This window comes from Andrographis paniculata, unplaced genomic scaffold, assembly GCF_009805555.1.
Source record: "Andrographis paniculata isolate CXL003 unplaced genomic scaffold, ASM980555v1 Contig82END, whole genome shotgun sequence".
In the NCBI taxonomy this organism is placed as follows: Eukaryota; Viridiplantae; Streptophyta; class Magnoliopsida; order Lamiales; family Acanthaceae; genus Andrographis; species Andrographis paniculata.
The window spans coordinates 821,690-837,723 of record NW_026137620.1 but is presented as its reverse complement, the minus strand read 5'-3'; the positions used below and the strand labels follow the sequence as shown (position 1 = coordinate 837,723).

The 16,034-nt window shown below is 28.0% G+C and overlaps 2 protein-coding genes across 4 annotated transcripts; one reads left to right on the top strand and one right to left on the bottom strand.

Annotated features, from left to right (window-relative positions):
• Positions 1-1,042: 1,042 nt before the first annotated feature.
• Positions 1,043-1,856, bottom strand: LOC127241325 (uncharacterized). The gene has a single exon (XM_051260309.1). It carries the CDS (start codon positions 1,779-1,781, stop codon positions 1,218-1,220), a length of 564 nt encoding a protein of 187 aa, XP_051116266.1. The 5' UTR covers positions 1,782-1,856; the 3' UTR covers positions 1,043-1,217.
• Positions 1,325-12,894, top strand: LOC127241320 (probable protein S-acyltransferase 7). 3 transcript variants are annotated; one of them, XR_007836499.1, is made up of 8 exons: positions 1,325-1,457; positions 1,644-1,805; positions 8,459-9,014; positions 9,087-9,263; positions 10,657-10,971; positions 11,926-12,159; positions 12,236-12,636; positions 12,774-12,894. XR_007836499.1 is itself a non-coding variant. In XM_051260305.1 (7 exons), the coding sequence occupies exons 3-7, from the start codon at positions 8,971-8,973 to the stop codon at positions 12,494-12,496; spliced, it is 1,011 nt and encodes a 336-aa protein (XP_051116262.1). In that variant the 5' UTR covers positions 1,325-1,457; positions 1,644-1,805; positions 8,459-8,970; the 3' UTR covers positions 12,497-12,894. The 3 variants fall into 3 exon arrangements, 2 of the variants coding, with proteins under 2 accessions (XP_051116262.1, XP_051116261.1); XM_051260305.1 differs by having other exon boundaries at positions 9,107-9,263; positions 12,236-12,894; XM_051260304.1 differs by having other exon boundaries at positions 12,236-12,894.
• Positions 12,895-16,034: the final 3,140 nt, after the last annotated feature.

The following is a 16,034-nucleotide window of genomic DNA, read 5'->3' as shown; positions in this document are numbered from 1 at the left end:
AAAAAGTCTACAAAGACTAGAAAAAAGACAATTGGGATTATTTGGAGAGTTTAAATAATGATCTAAAATTTTTAGAAATATATATATATATATATAAGTCAATAAAAACTTTAGATAATACAAAAGATTATAACCCAATAAAAAAGAAAGCAATAAAGGAGTACTAAAAAAATTTCAATACATTATTTATGATGAAAGTATATAGATTTATTATATCTCATGAATGAGCTTGATGAAGAGAGTTATAAGAAGACCTAATGGGACTTAAATGGTAATAATCAGACTTTAAAAAAAAAAAGTTAAAATTAGTAGAAAAATTGAAAGAGGAATCCCACAACACAACTTTACAATCTTCTTTTATCTTTTTTTATTTTTATTATTATTATTATATTTTTATTTTATGTTTCTTTTGTTTTTTTAATCTAAATTTATGCAATTTATCTTTATTTGTATTTATTTACACTAGTTTAGAGATTTTCTTGAATTGACTGAAAAACTCGAATTTTGAACTATCCACATACAAATGTTTCATTGAGATTAAATCATCATTCAGTGACAGAATTAACTTGCGGATTGAGGGAGGGGCAAAATTGTTGTCAATTTCACATTTTTACTATTACTATTCTATTTCAATTTTAATATATTTTAAATAGTTAATTTCTGATTTTTTTTATTTAATTTGGTAGTTTATTTTTTTGTTGTGTGAAAAATTTGTAAGAATCAATTTTTCGGTTCACTTCTCATCATTCTCATCATTTTATTTTTTCTTGACACTATAGCGAGATCAAGGAAAAAAATAACACAAAAAAAAGTAAAAAAAGAATATGATACCACCAAGTAATATTTATCATAAAATAAAATTATATTTTTATATAATATATTTATAGTTAAAATTGTTATATAGTATTGTTAATATAAATAATAAAATGAGAGATAAAACTACATAATTAGATTTATATATATATATATATATTTTTAGTAGATTTCATGGCTAAAAAGTTATATATAATTTGCCAATATTATCACATGAGTTTATGGATTTATTTCATACTTTAAAACATAACAATAATTTTTAAAAAAATTATATAGTCAATTACATTAAATATTAACTTGTTATCATAATTATTTTGTTTAGCAAAATATATATTTATAATTCATTCGAAACTCCATTCAATTGAACCATACTTTAGGTGTCGCAGTCCCGGGACCTCCCCAGCTCAGGCAGTCCTCTCCATCATCTTCTGGTAGCGCTTGAAGGACAGAAGCTTCTGGAGACGCATACGGTTATGGAATTTATTGATGAACAAATCCGCAACCTCATTGATCTCATCTTCCAAATTGAAGCTCTCGCCGTGATCCTCCTTCGAATTCTTCACCTCGTCTATCGCCGACGACTTCGATTCCTCCAGCAGATCTTCAAGCACTTCTTCCTCCTCGTCGAACAGCGAGTGCCTCAGGTCAGGATACTTCTCATCCTCGTCGTCGGCGCCGGCGCCGGCGGAGTTATCGACGGTGGAGGATAGATCTCCGCCTCTGTAGACAACGACGACGGCGGCGTTGGCGTTGCAATTATTGTCAATTTCTAATTCGTCGTTAATTTTATCGCGAGTTGATTCGATTGAGAAATTCTTCCTTCTGGACAGGACTGTGAACGCTTTGAAGAGTATTCGCGCTTTGACGGCGTCGGATTTGGTTGCGACGGCGGTGAACGTGGATTTGGCTGCTCGGCTCACCATTGACGCTATCTGCTTCACGATTTTCGCTCCTTTTCCGGTCTTCATGATGATTGATTGACCGATTGAGAGGTCAGTTGGTTACTGAATTCAATTACTTTAATGGTTTGATCTTGTGGATTAATCACGAAGAAATCTCGTAGACATACATATAAATATATAAATATATATTGGTATGGAAATGGAATCAAACTCCATGGGAGGGCACATGAGTGCAGTTCTCTGTGAGTGATGGTATACTTTCTGGACCAGGGGCCTCAACTCCTCGTCCATTATGATTACGGATGTTGATCTTTGGAGTTGAGGTCCTGGGACTCCCTAGAGGAATTCATTTTTAAATGGAACTTTATACCTTGTTTAAAAATATTGTGTTGTGGTTTTAAAATTTACTCTCTCCATCGAGTAGCATTGTGCACAAAATTTAAGTAATATTGATATTATATTGATAGTTGGTAAAAATATGAATAAATGATTTTTTTTGTCCTTATAAATGCATTAGTGTAAAAAGCAGCGACAATTGTATAATAAAAATGAAAAAGTAAGGGTAGTTTTATGGTGATATGGTTATTCATGGAAATAATATTATTGTTTTGAGTAGAACAAAATGGTAAACAAGACTATTGTATTGGAATATTTTGATATAATATTTTGTGTAAAAATGATAATATATGTTTATGGTAATTGTAGGGAGTAACTAATAATTTTAGTTTTATATTCCAACCAAACATATACATTTTGTTTCGATTAAATTTATCCTATAATGGTTTGACATGCTCTAAGTTTTGTTTAGATAGTAAAATTTTAAATATAGTAAAAAATTAGTATTTAATACGACATATTGTAAAAAAAATATTTATTTAATACTTTGTCTGTCCCACTTAATTTATTTATTATTTTTATTTTCGTTGGTCTCACATAATTTGTCGTTTATTTGAAAATATAATTATAAATTTTAATCAGATTTTAAAATTCATAATTTATATATATTTTATTTTAATTAAACTATTTAGTCATCTTAATCTTAATCTAAAATTATTTTTATTAAATCAAAATTATTTTTTCTAATAACTTTTTAATTACTCACTAATTATACAATAAGTATCTAATCTAAATGAGACAAATTAATCAGGATGAAGATAGTATAATATTTTGTTCAATGTTAAACAATGTCAAAATCCAAAAAATATTTATGAAAAAAGGATACAATTTTTTGTTCACTCATAAGATATATATATTTTTATCTTTTGTATCGATCTAAACTTAAAAATATTCTTATATTTTATTTTAATAAGTTTGATCATATTACATATTATAAATATTTTAAAATTTATATTTATTTACATTTATATTAATGTATCAAATTAATATATAAAGGCTAAAAAATATTACAAAAAAAAGGTATCATCAAATTTTCTTTAAATACTAACAATATTTTTAATTTTATATAACAAATAAATATGTATTTATTAATTAAAAAATATAAATAATTTGCTTATAAAAAAATATATACTATAAAATAAACACAATCTTGAGATTCGTGTAAATTTCATACATGGCATTAAATAATACTCTTTTCGTTCCACATACCATGTCCATGTTGCCATTTATGTCCGTCCCACATGCCATGTCATTTTTCTTTTTTGAAAAATGATTAAACACTTTAATTTCATTTTAAATTTTTAATTTTTTTTAAAAAAAATTTAATTAAACTAATTAGTTATTTTAGTCTTAATTTATAATTATTTATATTATAGAATAATTATTTTTACTAATATATTTTTAATTATTTACTAATTATATTCCTTCTAAAATATCGTGTCTACAGTGTAGCAGATACGATACGTGAGACGAACGGAGTAATAATAAAGATAAATATAAAAGTTTTAAAAAGTTGTAACTTGATTGAAATAAAGTTTAGAAAAGCTATTGTCGTCAGTTTTCCTTTCTAACTAGTTTATTTCAAAAGATGACAGTATTGGATCTTTACTTTTGTAGGTTAGTAAATAGATCAGCAAGAAATGCTTTTTAGTTGTTTGGTGAGGGATGGTCTTGTGGCGTGAGAGTTGGATGTATGATAGTAAAATTATTGGGTCAAACCTCTGTTGTCTTAGGAGATATTTTTTATTTGATTGAATAATACTATATTTTTATAAAAAATTGTAAAAGTTGAAAAATTTAAAGAAAATTGTCAAATTCTGATGAAATTTAGTGTTTTTTTTTTTTTTTTTTTTTTTACGGCGATAATCAATTTTGATTTTATTTAAGTAAATAGTTAAATTGAGTAATATATTATTATTATTATTATTATTATTATTGTTAATATTATTAAGAATAGCAAAAATTAAACATTTACAAAATATCAAATGCGGTTGAGAATTTGTGCGTTTAGTTGATGATTTTTTTAAAAATTATTTTAATTTCTTATTTGAATAGTAATTTAATATAATAGTTTGTTAAATTGAATAATATATTCTTATAAAAAATAATTAAACATTAAAAAAATACAGCATATGAAATGAATGTAATGCTTTTCCTGATTCTCTCTATTTCTCTATAGACGAGATAAATAATTTTTTTAAAAGAAATCATTTATTTCTTAAATTTCAATTCTTTAAGTCAAACAAACATAAAAACTAAACACACTCAGGACCGAACTACACCAGAATTTGGGGGTTAATTCTCAAGCCAAATTTTTTATGATTTTTTTAATATTAAAAATATTAATTTTTATGTATTTATATACAATTTACCCCCAAAAATTATCTAAATTCATATATAATTCCGTCATTATTATTTATTTAAATTTATTAGCTAAATATTAAATAAATTATAATATTTTACTCCCCCAAAATTTAAATGCTAATTTCATCACTGAACACACCCTAAAATCTTTTTTTTTTATCCTTTGCTATTACGAAACTAGATTATACTGTATTATTTAATATGTTATCATCAACGTACAAAATACAAACAATATGTGACACATAAAGTATAAATTTTATATTAATATAATACAAATAGAATATATAAACTAACAATATATAATTATAGTTCATATAATACATTTTATTTTTGTATTTTCTTGGTGAAATTTTTTGGAATTATTATTTTTTTTTTTTATTCCTTGATTATTTTTCTTGCTGTACTTCTTGAATATTGGCGGGTAGCAATCTACAAGACCTGATTGTTCTACATTTTGTGATTTTCTAAGGAAGAAATTTCGAAAGCTCAACTTAAAATAAGATATTTCACTTCTTGAAAAATATGCATATCTAACTCTGAGTTATTTTAGGTTGTGTTTGTTTGGGGGTTTGGATTTTGAGTTGGGATTTGAATAGTAAAAATTTTGAATTTGAATAATTGTATAATGTGATATAAATAGGTGTTGATGTGATGTTTTGAATGTAAAATTGATTTTTAGTATAATATAAAAAATAAAAAATAAGAGTTTGATTTGATATTTTTGGGAAAAAATTTTTAGATGAATAGTGGAAATCTAATCCAATCTCCCAAACAAACACACCCAAGTGAGCTAAAAAAAAAAAATCTTTGTTATTAGTATGAATAGTCTAATCAATATATTTAAATTATATTCCCTCCGTTTCAAACATCGTGCAACATTTATGTTTGGCACAAGAATTTAGATGGGGAATATTAAGTATAGTAATTTGAGATAATTTGAATATTAAGTGATGTGATTGGAGAGATAAATAATTATTATTATTATTTTTTTATTCGAGTAATGTGATGAGATAAGTGAAGTGTATATTCATATATGTATATAAATATTATTAATTATTTTTAAATTTGAAAATTTTGCATTGAGTTTGAAATAAACAAAAAAAGAAATATTGCATGATGTTTGAGACGAACGGAGTATTAATTTATATTCAACGTCCATGGTAAATAATGTTGATTACATTTGAAATTAGAACCAAACTCACCTTCTATTGGGGTTGTTTGTTTTGAAATTTTCACACACACACACACACATATATATATATATATATATATATTTGTAACCACTCTATTTTATTTAAGTAATTCTTATTGTCAACTTCTTATATATATGTATATGGATATGGGTTATTTTATCGACTCATTTATTACTTGAGTTTGGATCATACTTGTTAAATTACATAAGCTGAAATTTTGTGTAAAGTGTGTTTACTTTTGAAATTTTTAGTTTTGGATTTTGATTTTGAATAGTAAAATGTTGAATTGAAATAGTTGTTTGATGTGATATTTTGAATGTAAAATTAGATTTTAGTATAATAAAATGAATAAAAATTGGGTGTTTGATTTGATATGTTAATAGGGAAAAAAAATTAGAATGGTAAAATTAGAGGTAAAATCTTACCAGTAAACAGAGTCTAAGGGTTTTTTTATTTCATAAAATGGTTTGAAGGTATTTTTTTTTATATGATGTATAAAGAATTGTGTAGATAATATAAAAATAACGATGTTACTTGATATATTAATTTCTTTGATAAAATGTGTTGGTTTGTTTTCACAAAACAAACAAACCATAATAATTTTAAAGAAAAATAATTAATAAACAAATAAAATAGGAGTAATATGGGTGTGTTTCTTTTGCTATTTTTTTTTTTATATTTTACTATTTGAATTTTATATTTTTTGAAAAAAAAAATCTTCACACAAAATAATTTATCAAACATTATTTTAATACCAAATTAAACTACTCTCTCTGTCTCAATACAATAGTCTTATTTACTATTTTTGATCGTCCCAAAACAATATTATAATTTCCATAAATAACTATATAACTGTATAACTACCCTTACTCTTTCATTATTATTACACAATTACTACTATATTTTACACTAATACACTTACAAAGACAAAAATATCTTTTACCTATACTTTTTACCTATTATCAATATTCTTTAAATTTCGTCCTCAACACAACCAAAATTATAGTTTCGAAACTGCAAAAATAATTTCTTTGAAACCCAAAAAAAAAAAAAAAAAAAAAATATATATATATTTATAGTAAAAAATAATGGCGACATGAATTGGGTTGCTTCGACTGTAAGAAAAGTTGAATATTATTGGCTGTCAGAAAGGCTATGCCTATGCATGCATGATACCACCATAGAGTGTATGTATCAATGTCACATAACTTTTAAGCATGTGCGCAAATTAGTTTACACGAAGGTTCCTCTACACATAAAAAAACAAATATGTTCATTCCTTTTAAGTCTATAAAAGTTATGCTTGTGTGGCTAGACACAAATTCTTTCTATATATATATTTTTAATATAAAATTAAAATTTTTGTAAGATTATTTTTTTAAAAAATTATTAATAAAATAATTTAAATGACAATGTATGTATAATACAATGACAATCGCTAGTCTCTCTCTTCCAGGAAAATATCTATATTTTACCATAGATACAAAAATTTAAAAGATATTTCCTCAGTCCCATAACAAAGTATTCATTTTTTCATTTTAGTCCGTCTCATAACAAAATATTCATTTTTTTTTTAGTAATTGTACTATCTACCTAACATTACAAATATTCCTTACAACTTACAATATATTACACAAATGTCATTACCTTTATATCACACACACTAATAAGGTTATTTTAGTCATTTCTACTTTATTCCTACTATATCTCAATATAATACTATTAGTTCTAAAACTACGTGTAAAAAGTAAATGAATATTTAATTTCGAGACGGAGGGAGTATATAATTAATAAATAATTAAAGAATATATTAGTAAAAATAAAATAATAAAAATATTATTTATAATTTATATAAAAAATAATAAAATAATATTTATAATTATTATAATTAACCTATTAAATTATACCATCTATATTTCTAATCAATTATCATCTTACATGTATAATAAAAAAAATAGAATAAAAAACTAATTAAATAAAAATTAATAAATTTTGATATAATTTGTATTTTTTGAAAAATAAAAACTAAATAAGAAAAGTTTAGCTTAATAAAACCTCCCTTCAGTCCAAATCTGAGCTGCCTTTGAGTTTTGTGATAAATTAATAAATTTTATTAATATTTTATTACTCAGTAAAAATGAGTAAGAATTGTCAATATTTTGTCATTTTAATTTTGTGTATAATATAATTGTATGTGTAATAATATATTTATAATTTAAGTAAAAATTATTTTGATATTAGTGTATGAATATTTTTTCTAAAGTGAATATTTTGATATGAAACAGACAAAAATAATAAAAATGATACTCCCCAGTCAGTGAATATTAGCTCATTTGGGCTCAGCACACGGACTAAAAAAAAGAATAATTTATTAAAAAAAATAGAAAAATTAAAAATGTAGTTGAAGTATTTTTGGAATTTAGTTAGTAATTAAAGAGAACGATGAGAGAATGTAATAAAGTTGATAATATTTATTATAAATAAGTGTTTAACAGAAGGGTAATAATTACATAGTAGTAACTTTTTACTTTTCTAAATATAGTATTAATGTAAATTTAAGGAACGAATAGAAAAGAAAAATGAAAAATGAGAATAAATATTATTATATTTGTATCACATAATATTAATAATTTTTTATTTTATTTATACCACGTCTTGATATAATACTGATATTTCTAAAATTCAATGAAAAATAGATAAATAAATAAGGGAAGAAGTATAACTTTTTAAACTTAAATCTTATTCGGAAGAGGAAAATTGGCACATAAGATTTGAAGCCTGTAAAATTAGGGAAATTGAGAATGGGTGACTTCATTTTGAATTTGATCCATCGCTTCAATGGCGGCGCGGGAAATGTGGAGGGGAAGGAAAGGAAACGATGGGGGAGATGAACGTACCTCTCCAAATCGGTCCACTCTTCTCTCTCTCGACCTCACTATTCTTCCTTCTATTCGCGACTACTTTTTACCTAAATATCATCCTCCCTAGGGTTCCGATCGGATCGGGTTCCCCTCCGAATTCATTTCTGCAGATCCGACGGAACAGACAGATCGGAGGAGACATATAACAACAACAGCAAAACCTCCTTCACATCTCCTCCGATTTCCGATTCGTCGACCGTTCCGACTGCGTGTTCCTGAGGAGGAATTTGTGTTCGTGGGGGAGAAGTCGATCGATGGAATTTTTGTTTGTTTAGGTTAAAAAAATCAAAAACAGACGAGATTCGGCTATGGCGTCGTCTCCCCCGCCTTCTCAATGCTTTTCCGACGCCAACGCACGGCGGGAACAGGTCGCCGGTTCTAATGGCTCGCCGTTGCGAATATATCAAGTCTGGAAAGGAAGAAATGTATGTATGGCGGCTATGTTTGTTTGGTTCCTTTTTGCTTTGGTAATGGAGATTTTTGATTTTGTGTTGCAGAAATTCTTGTGCGGTGGCAGATTCATATTCGGTCCGGACGTTAAAGCTCTGTTCCTCACATTGAGTTTGATCCTGCTTCCGATGATCTTATTTTGGTGGTTTGTTGCGGAAGGTTTGATTGATGGATTCCGCCATGGCTATCTTCTCGTTGCTTTCTCCGCTGTGTTGACTGCATACGTGAGTTCTTCTTCTTCTTCTTTTATCCTCCATTGATATTGTCGTTTATGATCCAAATGAAATTTTAGGGCTTCGATTTGAATGGTAGTTTTTGAAAAAAAAAAAATTGTAAGTCAACTTTGGTGGTTTTTTTATTTTTATTTAAAAAGTTACTACTATTGATGATAATGTTGAAACTTTCACTAATATATAGTCAATGTTTGTTTGTTTTATTTTTCTTTTAAAAGATACTAACTCCTATTCGGATTAATATAGTTTTGTAATAGATTAAAAAATAATAATATTTATTAGTTACCAAAAGTGTCAAGAGGTTTTGACAATTTAGCTTTTGATTTTATATATAAAGTAATTGTACGTGTAATAATATATTTGTAGTTTAAGTAAAAGTTAAGGTATTTTTTTCGATAAAAAATAAATAAATTTATGAGTGTATAATTACTTTTACTAAAATAAAAATGATACTTTTGAGTGAGAAAAACAAAAATAGTAAAAAAATGTACTTTGAGTTATGATAGAGGGAAGGAGTAGCATGTTGATATGATATTTTTGTGAGAAAAAATAATACTCCCTCCGTCCCATTGGAAGGGTGGCTTTGCTTTTTGCACGTAAATTTTTTAATATTAGTATTATATTGGATTATAATAAAAAGACAAAAATACCCATATTAGTATGGTGTAATATAAAAGTAATGACATTTGTGTAATATATTGTAAGTTGAAATGGTATTTATTAAGTTGAGTACAATTACTAAATTAGGAAATGGTAACCTTGTTTTTTGGGACGGACATAAATAGAAAATGGTAACATTTCAACAGAACGGAGAGAGTAGTATATTTTTATTAAAAATTGTGAAAATAAATATTTTCAATTTAAAATTACAAAAAACAATTGTGATATGTATTCAGTAGTATATTTTGAATAGAAAACATTGCTTGGTCTCTCTAAATAGTTTCGGGAAAAAAATTGTATTAGATTAAAAATAATAATATTAGTTAAAAAAAAATCAGTAAAACGGTTATGTTCATGTACAATGTGGGATGATATTTTGGTAAGTATAAATCGGCAATCACGGGATAGATTATAAATAAAAACGACTATTTAGGTGAGACGTGTAGGAAACATAATCATAGTAGTTTTTTAATTAACAGTATATCCCACTTTTTTTGGTTTGTTCACTCTTTGCATTTAGATTTATATATTTATCTTTATATACGAAAAATTGTATTGATAATATAAAAAATAATATGTTAAATTTAATTGTTGATTTTTCTATAAATAAATAAAATATATACATTATATAACTTTTATTGATGTCCATATCCATTGTATCTTTTAAAGAATTGTTCTACTTAAAAATATTGAGCGAAGAAACCTTTCTTTTTGTCTCGAGCAGGTCATTGTTCTTCTTTTGCTCACTTCCGGAAGAGATCCCGGAATCATCCCCCGAAACCGCCACCCTCCTTTCATCCCCGACGATTCGGATGTCTCCAACTTCCCGACGGCGCTGACGAGCGCCGCGAGCAGCGCTCGCATGCCTCGATTTCCATTGACGAAAAGCATTGCGATCCGCGGGACACTCGTGAAGGTTAAATTTTGCCAAACATGTCTCATGTACCGCCCTCCGCGTTGCTCCCATTGCTCCATCTGCAATAACTGCGTCGAAAGGTTCGATCATCATTGCCCTTGGGTTGGCCAATGTATCGGAAAGGTTAGTGCCGCTTTCAATATACTCTTTTTTGTCGTCTAAATTTATCTTCATTTTTGTTTTTTTGTCTGTTTTTTTCTTTAAAAAAAAGTGTTCTTTGCTCTTTTTTTTTTAAAACTTATTTTTACGAAAAATAATAATATTTTAATATAAAAATGAAATAAATACAGAGAGGTATTATAAAAAAATTATTAAAAATTAATAAAATCTAATGCAATTAGTAAAAATAGTAAATGAAAATTTGATTATTATTGTTAAAATAAGAATAATAAAAATATAAATAGATAAAATTGTTTATTATGAATGAATTATATATAAATTTAACATATAGTAATAAAAAAAATAGTAATATAAGTTTGGCTGGTGAAAGGAATACTATTTTTTTATACTCGTTAGCAAATTAGGCAAGAGATTTTGATATTTTTGTCATTTGATTTTAAGTGATCGTATATGTAACGATATGTTTGTAATTTAGGTAAAAGTCAAGATTATTTTGGTGTTAGTGTTTGATTATTTTTATTAAAATGGAAAATGAGTACTTTGAAATGTGACAGATGAAAATAGTAAAAAATGATATTTTGAATTGGAACGGAACAAATATTTTTTACTATAAAAAATTAAAATTAATAAAAAGTATACACTCATAGTACTCCCTCCGTTCCGGTGCACGGTGCAAGGTTGTCGTTTACTTTTTGCACGTATATTTTTTAATATTAGTATTATAATGGATTGTAGTTAATATAGTGCAAGTTTGAAGGGTATTTATTATGTTAAATAGGTAGTACAAATAATAATCTTCTTTTGGGACGGACCAAAAAGAAAAATGAGAACATTTCAAATAGGATGTTTAAAAGTTTGAGCAAAGATTTGAACGATGTAGAGAGTATATTTTTACACGAAGCTTTCGCTAACAATGTACAACTAACCGCGAATCTTCTCTTGCTCGATCCATCGCAGAGAAATTACCGGAGCTTCTTCATGTTCGTTTCTTCGACGAGCTTGCTAGGATTGTACATTCTAGTTTCTTGCTCGGTGAACATCAAGAGGATCGCCGACGGTGCGGATTGTAACATGTGGCAAGCCATCCGACGTTCACCAGTGTCCGGGATTCTCGTGCTGTATTCGTTTGTGGTCTGCTGGTTCGTCGGAGGCCTCACAGTATTCCATCTCTACTTAATTTCGACGAACCAGGTCTCGTCCCCGTTCCCCGTTCCCTGTTCGAATGATTCCCGTTTTTCGATATCTTATAATCTCCGCGTCGCTGCAGACGACATACGAAAACTTCCGGTATCAATACGAGCGCAGGTCGAATCCTTACAACATGGGATGCTCGCGAAATTTTAAGGAAGTGTTTTGCGCTGGAATTCCTCCGTCGCGGAACAACTTCCGGGAGATGGTTCAATCTGACCCGACCGCTCCCCCGTCGTTGCTGATGAACTTCGACGACGCGGAGATGGAAAGCCAGGACAGTTTCGACGAGGATGTAGCGACACGGGATCAACAAGAACGAGCTGTCGAGGAGGTTTGAAGGATTTGAGTCTAGGATGATGTGGCATCGATTGTTTCAGACGAGCTTTGTAATGAAGTCGACGGGATGAGGTAAGTTAGTCGAAGGAAAGGAACGTCGACAATGTTTGGCGCAACGGATTGCGTTCGATTCGATTCCAGGTAATTTTGATTTTACGAAGCTCTTATGTGTTTGAATCGAGTTTTTTTTTAACTGTCGCACGTTTTCTCCATCGTAAAACCTCCCCCGTTCGATCGATCAATCAATCGACCGACGTTCTTGCGGTTGGAATTGGCAGGAAAATTGAATTTTGTGTGTGTAGAAAAAAAGTGTGGGGATGAGCCGTGGAATTTGATTATTGTAGTTGAAGGATCTGCTAAGCTTAAAAATGCCATAGGAAAGGAAGATTAATTTGGTGATTTGTGAGAGAGCTATCAAATTACAACTTGCTACAACTTCAAGCTGTTTGTTTGGAGGACTTCCACTATTCATATCAAAATTTTCTTCAAAAATATCGAATCAAATATTTATTTTTTATTTTTTATATTATACTAAAAATCAAATTTACATTAAAAAGTATTACATCAATACTTATTTATATCATATCATACCACTATTCCAATTCAATTTATTTACTATTTAAATATCAATCCAAAATCCAAACCTTCGTATGAATTTTGATTGAGCTCAATAATTTGCAAATTATGTTAGTAAGATAAAAGACATACTCCCTTCATCTCAGACATCCTACAACATTTCTTTTTTGGTATGTCTCAAACACTCTGTAACATTTTCAAAATAGGAAATAATTAATTATATTTAATATTTACCTCACACTTTATCCCCTCATATAATTTAAATAAAAAAATAAAATTATATTTCTCTCTTTGTCACATCACCTAATTTCTAAATTATCATACTTAATACTACTCATTTAAAAACTCGTGTCAAAAGCAAATGTTGCATCTTAGGCCATCTCCAACCCATCATCTCCATTTATCCAGTTTTAACTCCAAATATGCAGTTGCTACAGTAATTTTACTCCAACAATAACTCCATTGTTTACTTTTATTCTTCAAATATTCAATTTTTTCTATTATTTTAAACAACTTTTTATTTTTATAATTTAAAATAAAATTTATAAAAATTACAAAAAATAAAAATTAAATTTATAATTTTAAAAAATAATAATAAAAAAAAATAGCGTTTACTACAGTGCAACACCTTTTTAGGTGTTGCACTGTAGCAAACTCTAAATTTGGTGCTGGGAATGGGCTGGATTGGAATAGCTTAGCGGCAAAAATGGTATTGAAACGCCAGATATGGAGCATGATTGGAGATGATCTTAGTACTAAGTAAGCATATGGTGTCGATGACCATATTAAAAGAATGTCACTTTGAATTTGTAGCCGTATGGACATAGGTTCGTCCCTTGGACCAATTCAATTATTGTTGATGGGCTTTGTTTGAGTTCTTAAACTATATGTTGGTGGGCTTTCCTCCTCCGTCATTGACTTTATATGTATATGTAAATGTGTGTATATATATATATTGTGCATAAATTTGCTAATTATATAAAATAAATGTGTGTATATATATTGTGAATAAATTTGTTTATTATATAAAATGACAATATGTTGGTTTTTTTTTTTCAATAATTTTGCATTGGTTCTATTTCATTTTTGTATTGCAATGGATAGTGTGCAAAAGTGTAATTTTTGAATATATTTTGGATTTTAAAGTGTATACTAAAAAGTATTTAAAAGTATATTTAATTAAAATTCAATTAACAATAAGTTTATTCACTTAAGATTGTCCGTATATATTTTATCTATCTTTTAAAAGTGAATCTTTATATTATCAACATAATTCTTTATAATTTAAATGAAATAAGTAAATCAAATAACTAAACAACAATACTTTACAATATTACAAATTTACCCTACAAGTTCATATACAATAATTTTGAATGGCGATCAAGTATTTATTGTAATTGTTATTGTAATTGTTGAGTACAAATAATAATAATAATAATAATAATAATGTATTGGGCTTATAAAATCAGATTGATGTGTAGTCCAAGGGGTCTGATGCGGAGGTCGGTCAAAAAAGGATGTCGGGCAAATATATCGGCAGACACGGAGGTTGGACAAGATAAAGTCGGGCAAAGAAGAAGTATCGACAGACATGGAGGTCGGACAGGATAAAGTTGGGTGAAGAAGGATGAGACGGCCGACACGGAGGTCGATCAAAAGGAGGTCGGACGAAAGGAAAGGTCTGTTAATTGGTCGGGCGAAGAAAAATCTGTTAATTGGTCGCTTAATTAAGCGACGTGTTAATCGCCTGGTAGATTGGCCGGTCATTTGGTCAAATAGTAGTTCAGTCGCTTGAGAGGGGGGTCGGTTGGTCGCTTGATTGGGCGACCAATGAATCCGTCTAGACAAATGGTTATTCAACCATTTTGAAGGGACTGAATGGTGGTCGCCTGATTTGGCGACCAATGAGTCTTTTGGTCTAGCGACCAGTTAGTATCTGGATTGGTCGGTCGGTCGAGCCGGTTAAGTCCTGTAATTGGCAGGAGCGGTTGGCGAGACGGTTAAGACACGTGTCAATTGAGGAGGATTTAGTGGGCGGTTGACGACGGTTGCTGTAATCGAACATACGACGGTTTCAAAACGTTTCTTCTGGGAATATTTAAAGAGGGGGTTCGCAACTGGCAAAAACATCTGGAACTTCTCTTGGTGATCACCATTTACTTTTACACTTTGTAATAGTTTATTTTCCTAGTTTATTTATGTATTGTACAGTGTTTAGTGTTTAGAGATTCTTAATTTCAAACATTTATTTTATCAAATTCGAAAATAATTTCTAATTTCGAATTTTACTTTTTATCGTTGAAAATCGGCATCAATAGTAATATATAATAATTAAAAAAATGACAATCTTGTCAATAAACTTGTTATATTACAGTATAACGAGTGTTTGTCTAGTGTTTTTAATTTAAGGGTTTATTTATTTTTTATTTTTTGTAATATTGATTTTTGTAAAATAATATATATAAAGAATGATGTTAAGTAAAAATTAATGAACAAATAAAGAGTTATCAAACCTAATTTGAAAGGATATTAAATTCGACAGAAGATTTACAAAAAATAATAATAATAATAATAAAAATATATAAAATATATACCTATTAACAAAATATGTAATATATATTTTATCATTATTTTCTCCCTACTAACTTAAAATAACTGTAAAGAGAGTATAGATATTAATGTGTGCAAACATCAATTAGCTAAATTTTCAATTCAGAAATGATAAATAAAAGTATAAAACCGAACACACGTGTTTTGAAATTGGTACATTGGTAAAGAGGAATTTGATCCAAAATGAGTACACATGGTAATGTATAGATACACAATCAAGAATACAAAAACAATAGTTCAGTTTGCATATTATTTGATTTACAAAGTGACTATAGTCTATATACATACATTTAATATGAAAACAGCAAAAGCTAACTTATTCAAACAGGGAAAGGAACCTCACTGCTGCAATG